Source organism: Dendrobates tinctorius, unplaced genomic scaffold (genome assembly GCF_039654945.1).
Source record: "Dendrobates tinctorius isolate UK_male_01 unplaced genomic scaffold, ASM3965494v1 ptg000060l, whole genome shotgun sequence".
Lineage (NCBI taxonomy): Eukaryota > Metazoa > Chordata > Amphibia > Anura > Dendrobatidae > Dendrobates > Dendrobates tinctorius.
Genome location: NW_027361728.1, coordinates 31984633 through 32005509, shown reverse-complemented (window position 1 = coordinate 32005509; position 20877 = coordinate 31984633). Strand labels below are relative to the sequence as shown.

The window sequence follows — 20877 nt, the reverse complement described above, 5'->3', positions numbered from 1 at the left end:
GCTTTTCCTGAGTAGGTTTCCACTTGAGAAACTTGTTGGATTTCTGCCTCAAAAAACTTTGTGTGATCATAACCTAGAAGTCCTAATTTAAAAAGGGGTTAATATTGGATAACAATGCGTTAATACTGTGCTAACATGGACCAAACTATTGTAAATATTCTGTGTTATGAAGGATAAGACTAAGTTCCCACAATGAGTATTTGATGCGTTTTTATGCTGCATATGTTTACTATACAAAAAAAGCAGTGTATTACAGTTCCAGCAAAGAGGATGGAATTTATAGCCATCTCATACCCTCTGTAATTTATATTTCTGACTTTAGAATGACTTTATATTAAAGTTTTAACAAAGCTAAACGAATATTCTCCTCTCCAAGATCCTATACGTTATGTAGAATGTCTAATAATATTAATATTAGCAAATACCTCCAATTAGAAATGTAGTATAGTTCTCATTTGTTTTGTCTCTTACCCCATGTGCAGGGCATTACAGTAGCTTAGATATCACCATCTTAGACAGTTGGACTATTATAGTGAATTAAAACTTCTTATACAATCTCTCTTACCGGAACTCCCAAAATACTATTAATCATTGAATGAAAGTGATAAAGAAAAGAACTATTAACCTCTCGTGCCGCAGCCCATTTTCCTTTTTCCATTTCTGTTTTTTACTCCCCTTCTTCCCATAGCCATAACTTTTTTTTATTTATTTCCGTCAATATGGCCATGAGAGGGCTTGCTTTTTGTGGGACGAGTAGTACTTTTGAATGACACCATTGCTTTTACCATATAGTGTACTGGAATGCAGGAAAAAAATTCAGTGTGAGGGGAAATTGCAAAAAAGTGCAATTCCACAATTTTTCCAGTGTGATCATGTTAAATGCCTCTGTCAGAGTTTGACAATGGCATTTAACAGGTTACCAGCAACAGGTGAATCGCAATTCCATCCACAGCTGTTAGGGGCACATGTCAGGTGTTGAAATCAGTTGACATGTGCCAGAAAAGATTTGGGCTCAGCGCCGGAGCCAACGTCAAAAGGGGAGACCCAATATGCGCTGTACATGTACAATGTTTATCTTATTATGCATGAAGACATGTGTTGCAAAGTGCATTATGATATTTTTACAGACCATGTTTTTTCTTAAACATCCAGAAAGCAATATTTAGATTTGCATGAAAGTGTAATATATTTATTTATGTTTTATAACTTTTATTTGATTTTTATTTATTTATGTTGATTATAAGACATTGCATGTTACCTTACACTATACATATACAGTATATCTCAAAATAGCATGCAAAAGCCCTGTTTGATATGGCATGAATCAACAGTAGATGTTTTGCGGAATAAATGAATATATGTCTTATTAATTGTTTTTTGTTTTTAATACAGGTCTCTTTCAAAGGGCAATAGCACAAAGTGGAACAGCCTTGTCTAGTTGGGCAGTTAGCTTTCAGCCTGCCAAATATGCCCGTATTCTAGCAACTAAAGTTGGATGCAACATGACTGACACTGTAGAACTTGTGGAATGTCTACAGAAAAAGCCTTACAGAGAACTTGTGGACCAAGACATACAACCAGCAAGGTATCACATAGCCTTCGGACCAGTAATAGATGGTGATGTAATACCTGATGATCCTCAGATCCTAATGGAACAAGGGGAATTTTTAAATTATGATATCATGTTGGGTGTAAATCAAGGAGAAGGACTTAAATTCGTAGAAAGTATTGTTGACCATGAGGATGGGATCTCTGCAAGTGACTTCGACTTTGCAGTTTCCAATTTTGTTGATAATTTGTATGGATATACTGAAGGAAAAGATATAATGAGGGAAACAATCAAATTTATGTATACTGATTGGGCAGATCGACACAATCCTGAGACGAGAAGGAAAACATTACTGGCATTATTCACTGACCATCAATGGGTTGCACCAGCAGTCGCAACTGCAGATCTTCACTCAAACTTTGGTTCTCCTACATATTTTTATGCCTTTTACCATCATTGCCAATCAGATCAAGTGCCTGCTTGGGCAGACGCATCCCATGGGGATGAGGTTCCTTATGTATTTGGAATTCCTATGATTGGACCTACAGAACTATTCCCATGCAATTTCTCCAAAAATGATGTTATGCTAAGTGCAGTAGTAATGACATATTGGACAAACTTTGCTAAAACAGGGTAAGTTTAATTCCTTTATTAAATAAATAAATAAATATATATATATATATATCTGCAATGTATACGCACAAATAGTATAGACTGTATATATCTATTTATATGTCTCTCTTTGTATATGTGCACACAGATATACATCAATCTATCAGGCTTTTTTATTTATCTTCTTTTAGGACTTATATGAAAATCTGATCTATGTATGTAGGAAAGCCATGTAGAGCATAGTTAAAACCTATCACAGGAAGTCCTGATTATGTGCACCTGCTAGCTATGTCTAGAGCCAGGCCCTGTGTTCACTTGTAGGTCAGTTAGCTGAGGGAGCTGAGAAAAGTGTGCTGTGTTGTAGCTGCAGAAGCCTCTCTCTGAGAGGAGACTATATATGTTGTGTGCACTTAACTACAAGTGTCACAGATTGCTATGATCAACAGCCACTTTGGGCAATGTGTGGAAGCTGCAGTTTCTGCATTGTGGCTGAGCTGCCTGAACTAGAGGCAGTGCGTGGATTGCTAACAGAAAAGAAACTGTGTTATATCTTGCCTACCCAGAAATGGGACAGTTTTTCTTGGTTCGCTGTTATTCATTTGGAGACAAAGAATGTTTTTTTGCTTTCATGTGAATGTTGTTAATGTTTATGCCGGAAAATTAACCAAAGACTGTTTGCACCAAAAGCAAGTGCCTGTGTGTACCCACACAGCTGCCAGGAAGTCTGAATCCCTACAATACAGTGGGGAAAAAAAGTATTTAGTCAGCCACCAATTGTGCAAGTTCTCCCTCTTAAAAAGATGAGAGAGGCCTGTAACTGACATCATAGGTAGACCACAACTATGAGATTCAAAATGAGAAGACAAATCCAGAAGATCACCTTGTCTGATTTGTCAAGATTTATTTTGCAAATTATGGTGGAAAGTAAGTATTTAGTTAATAATAAAAGTTCATCTCAATATTTTGTTATATATCATTAGACCATATGATATTCTCCCAATACTTTTCTCGATAATCCAAAGGCTCTCTAGTGAACTTCAGACGGACCTGGACATGTACTGGCTTAAGCAGGGGTACATGTCTGGCACTGCAGGATCTGAGTCCCTGGCGACATAGTGTGTTACTGATGGTAGCCATTGTTACAGTAGTCCCAGCTCTATGCAGGTCATTCAGTAGGTCCCCCCGTGTGGTTCTGAGATTTTTTCACACCGTTCTGGTGATCATTTAACCCACGGGATGAGATATTGCGTGGAGCCCTTTATCGAAGGAGATTATCAGTGGTCTTGTATGTCTTCCATTTTCTTATTATTGCTCCCACAGTTGATTACATCACACCAAACAGCTTGTTTATTGCAGATTCAGGCTTCTCAGCTTGGTGCAGAGCTACAATTTTGTTTCTGGTGTCCTTCGACAGCTTTGATCTTCGCCATAATGGAATTTAGAGATTGACTATTTGAGGTTGTGGACAGATGTCTTTTATACTGATAACAAGTTCAAACAGGTGCCATTACTACAGTTAATGACTGGAGGACAGAGGAGCCTCTTAAAGAAGGAGTTACAGATCTGTGAGAGCCAGAAATCTTGCATGTTTTTAGATGACCAAATACTTATTTTCCACCATAACTTGCAAAATAAATCAAACAAGGTGATTTTCTGGATTTGTTTTCTCATTTTTACTCTCATAGTTGTGATCTACTGTATTTTTAGCTTTATAAGACGCACTTTTGTTCCCCCAAATTTTGAGGGAAAGTGGGGGGTGCATCTTTTAACGTGAATCTGTGTGCTGCTGTGCTATAGAGTGGGGGGGCGGCTCTGGCGTGGAGTCAGGGGGCTGGGGTGGGCTGGAAGGGGGCTGCAGAGACAGCGGGAGGTCCTGTGCTCCCGCTCATTAGCCTCATGTATTATTCACTGCACCTGCTGTCCATCACCTCAGTGCTGAAACAGCGCCGAGGTGGTAGACAGGGGAGCGGTGCATATTACATGTGCCTGCACTCACCCCTAGTCACTATAGACACCTACTGATGATCACTCCTGCTCCCAGCTCCCCTGTGGCTTTCCTGTGTTGAGTCTGCTGTCATCCTCCTCCTGCAGGGCAAGCCGCAGCAGCAGCTCATTCAGGCAGCTCATCGCTTCAGGACTTTGCATGATGTGACCAATAGGACCTGGGGTCACATGACTCCCAGTGTGCACTGCGAGTCACATGACCGCAGCTGAGCAGCTCCTATTGGTCACATCATGGAAGGGCCTGTAGCAACAATGAGCTGCCTGAATGAGCAGCAGCTGTGTGCGCCCTGCAGGACGAGGATGACAGCAGACTCAGCATAGACACAGGCAAGCCACTGGAGAGCTGGGAGCAGGAGCGATCATCAGTAGGTGAGTTAACTGTTTATTATTTTAGCATGTGCTTGCCAGCAGGGGGGAAATATAGGGATGGGGGCCATGTGTGACAGCAGGGGGAAATATAGGGATGGGGGGACAATGTGTGCCAGCTGGGGGGGAAATATATGAACGAGGGGCCATGTGTGTCAGCAGTGGGGAATATAGGGATGGGGCCAAAGTGTGCCAGCAGGGGGGAATATATGGAGGGGGTGACAATGTGTGCCAGCAGGGGGAATATATGGAGGGGGTACAATGTGTGCCAGCAGGGGGAATATATGGAGCCCCCCTCCATATATTCCCCCCTGCTGGCACACATTGTCCCCCCCTCCATATATTCCCCCTGCTGGCCCACATTGGGCCAGCAGGGGGTATTATAGGACCTGGGGGACAATGTGTGCCAGCAGGGGGGAATATATAGAGGGGTGGACAATGTGTGCCAGCAGTGGGGATTATAGGACCGGGGGGACAATGTGTGCCAGCAGGGGGGAACTTAGGGACGAGGGGCCATGTGAATGTCAGCAGGGGGGAATAAAGGGACAGGGGGACAATGTGTGCCAGCAGGGGGAATATAGGGATGGGGGGCCATGTGCGTACCAGCAGGGAGGCATATAGAGAGAGGGGGGCCATGTGAGTGCCAGCAGGGGGGCATATAGTGACCCAGGGGGGCCATATCCAGGATAGGATGGGGGGCTATGTGCCAGCACAAGGGGGCAATGTGCCAGGATGGGGGTTATATAAATACCTGGATGAGGGACATATGCAGTATATGATTTAAAAGATGGACACTGGCATTATAAGACACACCTCCATTTAACATAAAAAACATTTTTTTCTCTTTTTCGTCACCAAATTTTTGGGGGTGCGTCTTACAATTAGGTGCGTCTTATAAAGCGAAAAATACGGTACCTATGATGTCAATTACAGGCCTCTCTCATCTTGTTAAGTGGGAGAACTTTCACAATTGTTAGCTGACTAAATACCTTTTTCCCCCACTGTATGCTGTAATGCAGTGTCTTTCTTTCACCAAACATAATGCTTTTCTTTAAACTTAAAAGCTCTATTTTGGTTGCAACAATCCAGAAACCATCATTCCAACAGCCTCCTGACTTGTCCAGGTGATCTTTAGCAAGCTGCAGACAGACATAAATGGTATTTTTTATAGAGCAGTGTTTTTCCTTGCACTCCTGCCATACACACTAGTTTTATTCAATGTTCTACTGATGTTGGATAAACATTAACATTAGCTGATTTTAGAGATGCCATCAGTCTCTTACAGGTTAGCTTTCGTTTATTTGTGACCTTGCAGACTATTATGTACATTGCTCTTTGTATGATCTTTGTAAACCACTTCTGGTGAGGATACACATGGTTTTGAATTTTCTTGATTTGTGCATAATTTTTCTTACTGGATTTGTGGAGTTAAAACTCTTTAGAGATGGCTGTGTAGCCTTTTCCAGCCTGATGAACATCAACAGTTCTTCTTCTGAAGTCATCAGAAATCTCCTTTGTTCATGATATGATGCACTTCTACAAACATGTTGCAGAGATTAGTCTTTGATAAATCCCTATTTATTTTTAAACAAAAAGAGGTTGCCCACTCACCCCTAATTGTTATACTATTGATTGTAAACACCAGAGTCTAATTTCACATTTAAATTATCTGCTAATTCTAAAAATGTGCATACTTCTACCACTAACAGACATGTGATATTGGATCACTTTACTTATTTAAAGAAGTACAAAGTCTAATATTTTCTAACTCATTTGTTTTATTTGCTTGTCTACTTTTAGACTTGTGTGAACTGAACATCTGATGTAGTTTAAGGTGAAATTTATGTAGAAATATGAAAATTCTGAAGGGCTCACAAACTTTCAAGTAGTACTGTACAAAATACAAAGAACGTACAAAAAAAAATATATATATAGTGTATATACAGTAGTGTGCAAAAGATTTAAACAGGCATGGAATGCTGCAAACTAAGAATATATACATTCATATTTTAGCAAAGTAAATGAACAAAAATAGAAATCTGAATCAAAAAAGATATGTAATCAACTCTTTACATGAAAAAAGCATCAATTATTCTAAGTGTACATGCACAAATTTCTGGATTTTAACATTGTGTGTGAGTAACAAATTATTATGGAAATTACCAAAACAGGGTAAAATCACATTTAAAAATTGGCTACGGAAAGAAGTCTGTTGATGTGGTATTCTTTGAAGTTTCTTTATTATCCATGTAAGGAGCTGGCCTTGTTTTAAAGACTATTGAACCAATGCACACAGAGCGTAATCTGTGGCTCTAAGGGATGTGGACCTTTTCCAGCACAGAGCAACACTTATGTCAATCTTATTGTTGTGATGTACTAGATATTTGCTTGCTGTGTTTTATTGGAGATTTGCTTGCTCGTCAGTTCAGCCTCAGGAATCGAAGTTTCCATTCCGTAACAGCAAACAGAGGGAGAAGTGCAGGCTGGACCATATGCATAAATAAGGCCAAACCCAAGATTTGTAATCAGTTAAAGCCATCATTCCACTACTCTTGTTAGAGTCTCAGGGTCCTCAAACCATTGTTCTCCAAGCCACTAGTCCCATTGTGTGGATGGGGATCGTAGACTCAGCGGAGCTGTCACCACTGAGGGTCTCACATGCAGTCCCAGATGATGTGTTCTTCCTAAGCAAAGCACCTTCAGCAATGCACATAAAGCTTGGTGGGAAGAGTGTGAACTCATCTGCCCATTGAGACGCTGATACCAGGAGAGAAGAATAAGCCAGATGTTTAGTGAGTGACTTGGTGCAGTTACATTGAAGGGCGAGGATCTATTGCTGTGGTCCTGGTGCTTATGTATGGATGGCCTATGGAGTTTGGAGATCAGTTGCTGTCTGGGCTGTATACAGGTTCTATAGTCTTTTGGTCTGTCATCTGGATTTGAGAAATTTTCTTAACGACTGTTGCTGTTGGTTGGAGTTGGACACATGCTACTGGTGTGTTATCGGTCATCTGAAGGAATGTATACTATGACTACAGACTATACTGGTGGGAGATATGAAATCTGTAGGCCAAACAAAGTTGGGAAACATTCAGTATCACCTGGTTTGGGCGTAGTGCATCTACCAACCCTAGCGTGGGGATCTTGTGGACTAAGGGACAATGTATTTTTGCCATATAACTGGAGTTGTAAAACCATGGACTTAAGGAATCAAAAATATAAATTTCTATAAACCATTAATGTGTGCTACAGATACCTTTACCTTCCTTGTGAGAGGGAATGACCAATAGTTTAGTATGTGAAGTAGGTTGGGATAATCATGCAAATGTATCCCAAAGACAAATATACAAAGTACACTAAAATCTTTAACAGTGGTTATTAAGCATATTTAGAATGCAGTTCAAAATTGTCAATAGTTAAGAGCAGAAAGTCAATATAGTCTCGCACACAGCCTAGTTGTTTTTAATATCAGATTTTTACCTTTCCCTTGTGAGGTAGGGATGCTGATTCTTTCTGGGTCAAAGAAAGTGGGTATTCTCCACAAGGTTGAGGCTTGTGGCAGCTGTTTAAAGTATCTTCCGGAACTGTCCAGGATGGTGACAGTTGCTCCTTAAGTCCCTCCTCCATCGGTTCACTCTGTTAACAGCGATGTAGTCCAGTGACGTCTTTGAAGCCGATAGGACCTGCGTGACATAGGTGGTCACGTGACTCGGCGAGGAAAGAGGCGCGATGGGGACCAATTCCTATGCATTTTGGAAATACTCAGTTTCCTTCATGTAATTAGATTACAACAAAATTATTTTATTATTTACCTGCTGAAGGCCAACATGGCTGAAATGCATTGTGTTTTTTTTAAATGTTTTAATGTTTTTGTTGTCTTTTATAAAATTTTGCATTTTACTTAGCCAATAAAATAGCATCTGATTCAACATCAGAGGTACTTAGTTCTTTGTGTAATCACACTGGGTTAGTGTCACTGAGGACAGCCTAGGGGACTCTAGCAGTTGGCTCAGGTCCGCATGCAGGAAGTGTAAGGACTTTAGGCACGCAATGCAGACAGGACCTGAGGCTAAGGAGTCACGTGATTGCAGGAGACATGATGGGGGTGGAGCCAATGAGCGTGAGGACAGGGAACCAGCTGAGAGCGAAGAGAACAGGGCACAAAACAATAACGTAGTCAGTAGGGAGCCGAGGGCCAGCAGCCAGATGAGAGCGAGGTAACCAGGGGCAAGACAGAAGAGTAAACTGAGATGAGCCAAGGGGTCAGAGAACCAGGAAGGACAGGGCAGTACCTAGCAGAAAAAAGTGTCAGAAGTTAGGGGACAAACCAGGTCATACACAGCAAGCTCACACGCACAGAGGCACAATGATTACAGATAAGTAACCTGGGTCAGATACCTCTAACCAAGTAAACGGAAGTATCACCGACACTGATCCCAGGAACTACCAGCAATAAATAACTGCCCCAGAACCAAAAAGAAGCAAACTCACTTAACCCTGGCCTGACCAAGGAGCCAGAACGACCCCATCCAAAGTCATGACATTTTGGCTATATAACCCTCTTATTTCACATTGGGTTAAGAATCCTCTGAAGGAAGCGCCCTGAAACTTCTTTATTCACAAAATCACATGGAGAAAATTTTTTTTCTGGGAGAGGAAAATTATCTCCATGTTATTACAGATGTGCAGCATACTGGTGAATGGCTCACCCTTGTTTGCAAACTTTTCCCAGTGTTGTGCCTCCTTGCACAACCACACCAGGTGAGCAAGATTCAAGTTGTTCTTTTCTCACCAAATAAGATTGACTCATCTACTACGCTTAGATAGCCCTCTTCCTCTTTTTCCCCTCATCCTCTTTCCTCTCTTTCCCAGGACCTCATTCACACAAGTGTAAGAAACTGATAGAAATAATTATTGAAATGCAGACTGGGGTTGTATGATGTGCCATTCAATCTGCTTTGAAGAGGCATTAGTAAGTAGACAATTCGAAATTGGAAGATGTTGAGCAGATCAGAATTAGCAGCCATCAGTGAGACCCAGCTACAACCGTTTACTTTTTGGGGAAGTCTGTACAGAAGTCATGTTTGTGAAAGAATTGCACCCTAAAAGCCATACCTTTGACATAGAACCAAGGAAAGCAACTCAACTATGCACAAAATATGTAGCAACAGGGATGCAGGAAAATGACAGCAGATACTATTGACCGATGAGTCAAAATTTGAATTATTTGGCTATAACCGAAGACAGTTTGTTTATTAAAAGTCTAGAGAGCAGTATAATAATGAATGTCTGCGGGAAAAGGGCATTATGAAGGTTACTTTCAAGTTTGGGACTGTATTTCAACAAATGGAGTTGGGTATTTGCTCAGAATTAATGGTGTACTTAGTGGTGAGAAATAAAGGCAGATACTTGTCTATTATTCAATAGTATCAGGGAGTCATCTGATTGGTTCCATATTTATTCTGCATCAGGACAATGAACCCAAATATAATGAATTTGACTGAGAACCATCTTCAGAGTAAAGAGGAACAATAATATCTGTAAGTGATGATATAGCCCACCGTTCTATGAATTAGTTCTACAAGATGTTTTGAACAACCTTCCTGTTGAGTTTCTCCAAAAACTGTGTGCAAGTGTACCTCCCTGATGGTATTGCATGATGGATAAATACCTATCTGTATTTCTCAAAATTGAAGACAACATTAATCCGAATTAAATTCCCAAGTACATTTTCTGAATTACAGCTCCAAACTTGCAAACAACCTTTAGCATGCTTCATTGTTGCCTGCAAACACTCTGTTACAGCCAAATATTTAAAATATGACTCTTCAGTCCAGATCACCTGATGTAATTTTTTCTGCACACCAGTTTTTATGTTTTCATGCATGGTCTAGTTGCTTGGCTGTGTTTCCATGTTTTTTTTTTTACCACAATTCATCCATGAAGACATATCTGGCCCGACCTCTCCCAACAGTAAATGAGTGTAGCTGGGTGCCTCTGGTTGTTGACAGTTCTGAGCTAATGGAACTGCTTGTCATTTTTTGATATAGAAGGGAAATAAGCATAATTTATTTTTAATCTGCTGCAGTAAGCTTCCATGGCTTATCACTGTAACTACAGTCCTTAATGTTGCTCATTTATTGATGCTTCTTCAAAAGCACTTAGACAGTACATCATGAAGCCACAGTCTGCTTTGATATCATTGCCATGTAGAGAACTTGCTGATGCAGTATAACAACATTGTGTCTTGCTGCTATGCTCATTCTTGCAATGATATATGATTTTTGACTTTAAACTATCTTCCACATGCTCACCTTTCCATGAGATTTTGGCTGATATTCACTTAGTTTTATGCCTTCTACACAGCTGTTTCTGTATCAGTTAATGACTGCGTTTTGAACCACTTGTGCACTGCTAATAGCAGCATGCCACTGAGGAGCTATGGGCCTTTGAGTTGGCAGTCTGATGCCGATTCCAACGTCACACTTTCAATGGCTTCTACATCTTTAAAGCAGATTCAATTGAATATGGCAATGGAACATTATTTTGTTCAATGATTTAATCTGTGCATCTCAGCGCTGAGTCAAAGCGCAGAAGACATGCTCATGTCACTATATCACACCCGCTGTTCAACATATACGGGGATTGGAGTGGCAGAGGAGTGGAGAAAGATAGCCAGTTTCCTTTTTTTAATCAAGTATGGAGCTGTCAATCTGCGTTTGACGTTATACTGTGTGTGGGATATACAGTGAGACCAGCATACTGTGTTTAGGCAGATGTGGAGCCATCATAAAGTGTGGGTAACCATAGGGGCTATCATCAGTTTGTGGGGGTGACTCTGAGGGCCATCATTTGTATGTGAGAGTGACTACAAGGGCCATCATACTGTGTGAGCTGTGAGGGAGATAATTCTGTGTGGAGAGCTGTGGGCGAGGGCTATTTTACTGAATGGGGACCATTATACTGTGTGTGGGGAATTATTCTGTGTGTGGCAATTATACTGTGTGGTAGTCTGTGTGGGCCACTACACAGTATAGACCTCTGTGTTTTAGCCATTATACATGTATGGGGCTATTATTATTTGTGACGGATTGTGTGGGAGCCAAGTACTGTGGGTGGGGCCATTTTACTATGATAAGGACTTTGCCGTTTCCATTACACTGTGTGGAGTACTGTAAAAGCGTCATTATACTGTGTAGTAGTTTGTAAGGGTCATCATGCTGTGTTTTAGGATTGGGTGGGAGCCATTATTCTGTGTTGTGGGAATTTGGAGTCCTTCAAACAGTTTTGGGACTTTGGGGGGCAACATACTGGGTTGTAAGACTGTGTGGCCCATAATATTATGTTTGGGTCACTTAAGGCCTCATTATGTGTTTGAAGGAAAAAGTATGGAAACATCAATGGGCATTTTTGCTGGCATCATATTTTTTTGCTTTTTAGAGACCATGAAAGTGATATCATGGTAAGTACACTACACTAATTGCCTTCAATAAGAGCAAAAATAATTGGTAAAAGTCAAAGTACACCTCCCTGTCTCCATTTTAAAATTTGGGAGCTATTCCCTTCTGTGACTTTGCTTATGTGCTGTTCCTATTCCTCCAAATATTTTGCTTTTATGTAGGAGCCCAGTTAGGACTTCTGCTATGCAGAAAACAGTAGTCATACCGAAGGTTGAGTCTATCAGTTTCTGAAGAATCTTAGTTTGAAATGTTTAAATTTCAAAAGATTTGCTCATCTCTAGACACACCAAATAAGGATTTGATTTACATTTGTATTTTGTTTACTGACTTTGTATTTTATTAATTGAAAAAAAACTATTAACATATCAATTTTTGAAAGCATTCTTACTTTTCAGCATTTTTTCATAACATTAAAATTTTCATAACATTGAACTGACTGACTTCCCTTAAGCTTTTATTTCTCCTGCACAGCATACCTCTTTTGCATATGTTGGATTTGAAAGTATTCCTGCTTAATTAAATATATGAATATTGTAGTCACTTTAGACTAACAGTGCAGTGTTTCTGCAAAAAAACAATATGACATCACTCAGGACAGTGAAAAAAAATCTCTATTTATAGTTGTTACTTTCATATATGCCACATATGATGATTTCTTATTAACAAAAAGCAAAAAACACAAATATCCTGAACTAAAAGTAAAAAATATACTGCAAATAATGCATAAGGGTAATAATAATAATAATAATAATAATAATAATAATAATAATAATAGTATTTAGTAAACATAATTTTGATCAAAATAATGTACAAGCCATCCTGCCACGTCACGGCAACCCTTGTGGGACAGTCCCTACTCTAGTATTTAAAACCTTATCACTTGCCAAGTGGCATGAATGTGAATAAGGGTCGAGCGGCTGAACCACTTGTAACAGCTTAGGCCAGACTGGATGGCTTTCCCAGCTCAGAAAGAGGGCGATCACACCCATATATGCACTGAATGCACAATGAAATGAATAAAAAACAAATCTGAACTGAGAAAAGTAAGTTAATGTGTATGCACAATGTAAGTGCATATTAACACATGACCATTAACCAGAGAAAACAAAAAGCAAAAAACAAAAATATCCTGAACTAAAAGTAAAAAATATACTGCAAATAATGCATAAAAGTAATAATAATAATAATAATAATAATAATAATAATAATAATAAGGGTATTTAGTAAACATAATTTTGATCAAAATAATGTACAAGCCATCCCGCCACGTCACGGCAACCAATATATGCACTGAATGCACAATGAAATGAATAAAAAACATTATTTTGATCAAAATTATGTTTACTAAATACCCTTATTATTATTATTATTATTACTTTTATGCATTATTTGCAGTATATTTTTTACTTTTAGTTCAGGATATTTTTGTTTTTTGCTTTTTGTTTTCTCTGGTTAATGGTCATGTGTTAATATGCACTTACATTGTGCATACACATTAACTTACTTTTCTCAGTTCAGATTTGTTTTTTATTCATTTCATTGTGCATTCAGTGCATATATGGGTGTGACCGCCCTCTTTCTGAGCTGGGAAAGCCATCCAGTCTGGCCTAAGCTGTTACAAGTGGTTCAGCCGCTCGACCCTTATTCACATTCACGCCACTTGGCAAGTGATAAGGTTTTAAATACTAGAGTAGGGACTGTCCCACAAGGGTTGCCGTGACATGGCAGGATGGCTTGTACATTATTTTGATCAAAATTATGTTTACTAAATACCCTTATTATTATTATTATTATTATTACTTTTATGCATTATTTGCAGTATATTTTTTACTTTTAGTTCAGGATATTTTTGTTTTTTGCTTTTTGTTTTCTCTGGTTAATGGTCATGTGTTAATATGCACTTACATTGTGCATACACATAAACTTACTTTTCTCAGCTCAGATTTGTTTTTTATTTTTTTTTTATTGATTTCTTATTAAGTATAGAATTTATTGAGTATGCTTGTTGCATTGATTAGGTAATGATAAAAAATTGAACTTTCAGTTTAAATGGTTTGTCTCATGACTTATTTTAAGGAAAGTGCCGATCCCCAGCCTCCAGACTTCCTACTTTATTGGGAGAAGGCGCTAAAGATAGATAGTGCACTCCAGTGGGATCATTGCACCATTGTTGCAAACTGCAAATTTTGGTGCTGCTATATGAAGCAACTTTGCCTCTATGGCGTTGTAGGAGTGTAGTGGTACAGAATCTGCTCATAATGGGAACTAGCAGTGTGTTTCAGTAAACTGACCACATTCAGAGAAGTTCTTACAAGGGCAATAAGAGCTTACATGCACTAGACAGTAGCCATGGTTAGTAAACTAGGCTACAGGACAAGAGATGTCATGTATGCAGCATATTGGAGGTTTTTAGAACTATGGTTCAGTGGATACACAATGTGGCCATTGGTCCAAGGACCTGCAAAGCTTTTTTCTCAAGCCTAAAAAGGATATAATTTTAATTTCTAGGGATTTTAATAACCGATAAATTGGAAATTTGTGTTTTTACAAACACTTTCCAGTTATGCTTATCTTTAAATATGAGAATATCCATTAAGACTGGAACTACACTACAACTCTAGCAGTGATAAACAATACTAAATTGTAACATGATGAAAGTGAATGTGGATCATGGTCAAAGTTGTTATGTAGCCTTAGTCTAAAAGATGAATGATTCATGACATCTTGAATTATTTTATAATCAACTAGCTGATGAGCCCAGCATTGCTTGGGCATAGTAACTAACTGCGGTTAGTTATAAAAATTAATGGCAGCAGTTAAGGGGCCTTATTCGCCCTGCCCTGCCCTGCATTTTTCTGCAGCACCGCATTTATATACAGTAGATACAGTGGAAGGCAGTGTCATCAGGCAGACAGCTCTGCCCCATCCCCTCCATGCCAGCACTGCCCCGTCCCCTCCATGCCAGCACTGCCCTGTCCCCTCCATGCCAGCAGTGGGCCACCGACGCTCTCAGGTCACTTCTGTTAACCCCAATTAGGTCTGCAGGTACTCGTAGCAGGTCATGGGTGTGACTTACTACTTCTGCATGGGTTTACGCCACTTTCTGCTGGCGTACATGATGTTGGTGTTCATGTTGCTGCTCTCCTCCAGCGCAGACTGACAGGGGGCTCGGCCTGTGTGTGGTGGGTTTCTTCCTTCCTCCTTCCTGCCAGACCAGCATGTGATGCATAGATTCAAACGCGGGTCAGGAGTGTTTCTGGGCTTTATGTCCCAATCAGCACATGCAAATAAAATGAAAAAAAAACAGACAATGTGATTTTCTGGATTTTTTTTTCTCAGTTTGTCTCCCATAGTTGAGGTCTACCTATGATGTAAATTACAGACGCCTCTCATCTTTTTAAGTGGTGGAACTTGCACTATTGCTGACTGACTAAATACTTTTTTTCCCCACTGTATTAACATGTTTGCTGTTTATATTATGCCTTATGTGTATTTTCATTTATGAGGAGATAAAAATATATTCCTGTTTTTCTCTTTTAGGGACCCCAATCAACCTGTTCCACAAGATACAAAATTCATTCACACAAAGCCAAATCGTTTTGAAGAAGTCGCATGGACTAGATATGGGCAAAAGGAGCAATTTTATCTCCACATTGGATTAAAACCGAGAGTTAAAGAACATTATCGGGCTAATAAAGTAAACCTTTGGCTAGAACTTGTTCCACATCTTCATGTTATTAATGACCTCACCACAACTAAAGGGCCATCTACAGATATTACTTCTAGACCAACAAGGAAACTCCTTGTACCTGTAACTTCAGCCTTCCCTACGATTAATGAAGATAACTTTAAACAACAGCCTAGTCCATTTTCATTGGAAAGAGACTATTCTACTGAGTTAAGTGTCACTATTGCTGTTGGAGCATCTCTACTTTTTCTTAATATTTTGGCATTTGCTGCGTTATACTACAAAAAGGATAAAAGGAGACATGATGTGCATAGGAGGTGTAGTCCTCAGCGGAATACTACAAATGACATAGCCCATGCACAAGAAGAAGAAATTATGTCTCTGCAAATGAAGCACACAGACTTGGACCATGAATGTGAATCTATCCATCCTCATGAAGTTGTTCTTCGAAATGCCTGTCCTCCAGACTACACTCTAGCAATGCGAAGATCCCCAGATGATATTCCCTTAATGACCCCTAATACTATAACAATGATTCCTAACACTATACCAGGGATTCAGCCCATACATGCCTTCAATACTTATACTGCAGGACAGAATAACACACTTCCTCATCCCCATCCCCACCCACATCCGCATCCACATTCACATTCTACAACCAGAGTATAGCCAGACTAGACTGAATACAGACTTTATTTTTGATGTATTACAGTAGCTGACCTTATTGGACATTTCTTGGATTTTCAACCAGAGAACTTGCATTATTTAAAAATGGAGGATTAAAATGTGCATAATGCATATACATATCAAAAACATTTTAAAATTTTGGAAAAAATATGTAAATAATCAAAATGGACAAAAGCAGCAATTGAAATAAGTGCTGTGAATGATAGTGTTTTTTATTCATATTCAACCTTTTTTAGGATTTAAGTTACAAAATTGGCTTTAGGCATGTGCTACAAAAAAGAGAGGACAAAGACTTAAAATGTATTTATATGCACAAGGGACTCACACATGGAATGTCTGATATTTTTCACCCTTTTTTTGTTTATTTTGAACTGTTTTCTTGTGTAAATCATATATAAGTGCACAAAGCACCAATGCTGTTAAGGCCTTAATTCTGGGCCCCATTCTATAAACTGCCAATAATACAAAAGAGGTTTGAAGTCCTGGCAGGTATAACATTATCACTTAAGTGCTGTCACTATCAATTGTGGGAATAAAGGAAAGTGGATATTTGTAGCACGAAGTGCATGATAATTTGTATGCTTGGTGGCTATGTTGCTAAATAGTCCACATTTAAAATTATTCTCATCCCATTAAACTTTTTTCTTTTTCATAAAAGAAAATTACATTAATTGGCAAAACTTTAAGGAGATTTTTTTTTTATGGGAAGGGTGTTTTTTTCTTTTTTTAAAAAATTCAATAATTTGCTGTATTGTCCTTAGTTTTAATCTGAGCTAGAAATAAAAGGTGCATATTTATAGGTTAGAAATAGATTGAGAAACAATTGTGTGAATCCCAAAGGTTAGACGTATTTAAAGATATATTACATTTTGTTCAATCTGAACAATTTCTAGAAGCATAAGTTCTATGGTAAATGAAACGTTTTATTTTGTTTAGATGAGATCTGATGCAATTGATAATAATGGTAAGTAACAATGCGTCCAAAGAAAACTTGAGTTATTGTCCCACTACTGATATTTTTTAACATGTTTTTCATGTTGCATGTCCACGTATTAAAGATTTTACATTTTTTCTTTACCACTGTAAATTTTTTTTATATTGATGTTACCTCACAGTGGTATATAAGTAAAATGTATACATATGTAGATACCAAGAATACACTATTATGAAGGGTGCCAACAAAATTTATAAACCCAATTCTGCCTCTGTAATTTTATACTAATATTATCCAACCACAAAAATATGACTTTCCCTATTGTCTATCAGGAAAGGTATTTATCACAGTCTTTTCAAGGTGTTTGTATATGTATCAGATGTACATTTATATGGAAAACGATAGAGGTGGACTTAAGAGCACATCACTAAGAAATAACTTCTCTCTTACCTGTATATTTCTATTAGACAACAGTTAATGTGCTTTTCTTTTTCCTATTTTATTTCTTTTTCTTTTCTTTCTTTTTTTTTACATTTCCAAAATTAGTAATTTTGATAGTTTGTAAGATAATGCAAATATGTTTCTCTGACAAACTAACTGCAGTAACTTTCTTTTCAGTTACTCTTTTTAAAAAATAAAAGCTTATTACACACAAAATTGTATATTACTTAATGGAAATTACTTTGTACTTCTTGACTAGGTTTCTGGTCATTGAGTGAAATAAAAATAATCTGGATAAACACTATTATTCCAATGCTGATAAAAACATGATTTTGCTCATTAAAGAGCTGATGTGTTGATTACTGTTTTGTCTCTTTATTTTTTCTTCTTGAAAAGTTCAGAAAGTTAACAAGACTTTTATTAAATAAATATTTAACCACTTTCTTCTATGCACAATGCTTAACAGATTGGAGTTGTTCATGCAAAATACTTAAATTCTTCAAAAAATAATTTTGGAGCAACTTTTCTTAATGCTCTGTATTGTATTGTTTCTCTGTTATTCCTCTTGGAAGTGTAAAATTCTGACATATTCAACTATATGTGGTACATGTGTAAATTTAATCTGTAGGGCACCTTTGTGCAGCAACTTATAGTAATGGTAAAAAGTTTAGATTCACTTTTTAAGCAGTGGTTTTCCATGCTCTGATTGAAATGTGCTCATTGTAGATTCAGACTGAAGGCAAAAAAACACAAAATCACACATAGAAATAAGACACAGTGAAACGTGTGTAACAAAACGGAATATCTGTTAAACCATAGATTTCTCAAAATGCCCAATCTTTTATTCTGATTACAACTTACATACCCTTGGTATTTTATCATGACCTTCATCAGGCATTCCATTCTCAACAGTCTTAAAGAAGGTCACAGAGGTTTTAAACATCTGGCAACTTTGCGGCCCAACTCATCCTTAAGGCTATGTTCACACTTGTGTATGGTTGGTCTGTAGATGGCTGCGTACGTCCTCCCTTAAGCTTTGCCTACATCCGCATGCATCCTTCATTGTCTTGTGTACCTATCTTTAGCATTGGGTATGCAGAGACATGCATTGTATGCAGATGCGTCCACATGTGGCTATTTGACATGCCCGCCGACCAAACGGGAGCGCAACATGTTGCATTTATGTGTGGTCAGCGGGCACATCAAAACACCGCATGCGGATGCATCCGCATCCAAGGCATGTCCCTGCATACCCAATAGGTATGTAGGACAATGCAGCTTGTAGTTGGAGCTTAAGGGAGGACGTACGCAGCCTTCTGAAGACCAGCCATACGCAAGCGTGAACTTAGCCTAAGTGGTTCTTGCCATATTCTTACTTGTAATAGTTATGGAATAGGAACAAAAAAGGAGGAAAAAAATTTCTAGAGAGAAAATAGAGTCAAATAGAATCTAAGATTTATTGAGAAATACTATAAAAATATGGCAAGACATCCAGCAGCACAAGGACCAATGTGTTTCAGCTTACAAAGCCTTGCCATGAGTAAGGCTTTGAAAGATGAAATGCATTGGCTCTTGTGCTTCTGGATGTCTTGCCATCTTTTTAAAGTATTTCTCAATAAACTTTGGACCTTATCAGAAAAATAAATGTGTTATTTAAAATTTTGTTTGACTTTATTTTCTCGCTGGAAATTTTTTTCCTCCCTTTTTTTGTTCCAAAGATTCAACATTCCAATGAACTGACTCCCTCTCCCCCTTCTCCTTGTTTTTTTCTCGTAGGTATGAAATAGGCCTCAGCATCATACAGAACTGTGTACTAACACTGTCTTTGCAAAGCACAACTGATGACCAAAAACACTTTCTGAAGGCATGTGATTGTAAATATGAACTCCTGATGAGGCATACCTGTTCATTGAAAGCCATTCCTGGTGACTACCTGATGAGACTGCTTAAGACAATGTGTAGAGCTGTCATCTGTACTGATGATCAAGCACTGAAATGCTTGAGTGCTCGGTACTTGAATTTATAGAGTATCGAGCAGTGCCAAACACCCATGCCCGTCATTAGTCATCAGCATGAAAGAGGGGTAAACCTAAGGTTTCTTTCACACATGTTGCATTACTCTTTGCTTCCATATGTGTTTCTTTATGATTTCACTGCCTTCTGTGTGAATCTACAATGTGCATGTTCCAATAGGACAAGTTGACCAATGCTTGAGTAGATGTATCCAAACTTCTTACCAGTACTCTATACAAAATGATATGTAAACTTTGGCTGAAATGGATATCTAATTCTTTGTTACCTAGATCTATAAAACATAATTTATTTATTTTACTCACTTATTTAGCGCTAATAATTTCACAGTGCTTTACAAGTATTATCAACATTGAACCTGAAGCAAGACCACACAATTGCAATTAATGATGAGCAAAATCTGTGTGTTTATAAACATAAATGCATAAACTCTGACCCTATCTTTTGTACTATGGCATCTAATAAGTGTTCAAAGGTCAATGTGAGGAGGCAGGAAGTATGTGAAATGTCAAATCATCTATTGTGTTTGTTAGATTAAGTGATGTACACAGTTTTGCTACTTGACATTGTTATTCTTTCTCTGTTGATGAGGAGCCTCCTGAAAATTAACAAATAAAAATTCAGAAAGTAAGAGTTTAAGAAACCTTACTACCCAGTATGAAGAATGTAAGACTAAAAATTTTGTTTATTAATAAAGTATATGAAAAAGGAAATTGCCCCCACCCAAAAAAAATGATACATATAACTCAAAAAACTGAGTTAAGCAATAGGTCGTTTATTGATTACAGATTCCCAGAAACAAGGATCCATATTTGAATACCTAGAAAAATATGGATCAATATTAATCAGCAGAAAATGTGTCATTTGGACAAAGGACAGTGAATTAAATTTTGCTGATTTGCTCTTCTCTATATCTATCTGCCATTTTTAATCACTAAATTCCTTTAAAAAGTCAACAAAGCATGGAATTATTGTCCTGAAACGGAATCTTACCTCCACTAGTAATAGTGATTTTAAAGATGGGAGTTAAAATGCTTGTCCAACACTTGAATAATTGTTTTCTGGGCATGAATGATTTCGAAATAATAATAAAAGTGAAACTCAG

At 38.2% G+C, this 20877-nt stretch overlaps 1 protein-coding gene across 3 annotated transcripts in view; it reads left to right on the top strand.

The window, feature by feature from the left end:
* Window positions 1–18098, top strand: part of NLGN1 (neuroligin 1) — a 762223-nt gene extending 744125 nt beyond the window's left edge. For all 3 annotated transcript variants that reach the window (XM_073578828.1, XM_073578827.1, XM_073578825.1), the window contains 2 exons: window positions 1393–2182; window positions 15532–18098. In XM_073578828.1, coding sequence (XP_073434929.1) covers window positions 1393–2182; window positions 15532–16348 — 1607 coding nt within the window. In that variant the 3' untranslated portion in view covers window positions 16349–18098. The remainder of the gene's footprint in view (window positions 1–1392; window positions 2183–15531) is intronic.
* Window positions 18099–20877: the final 2779 nt, after the last annotated feature.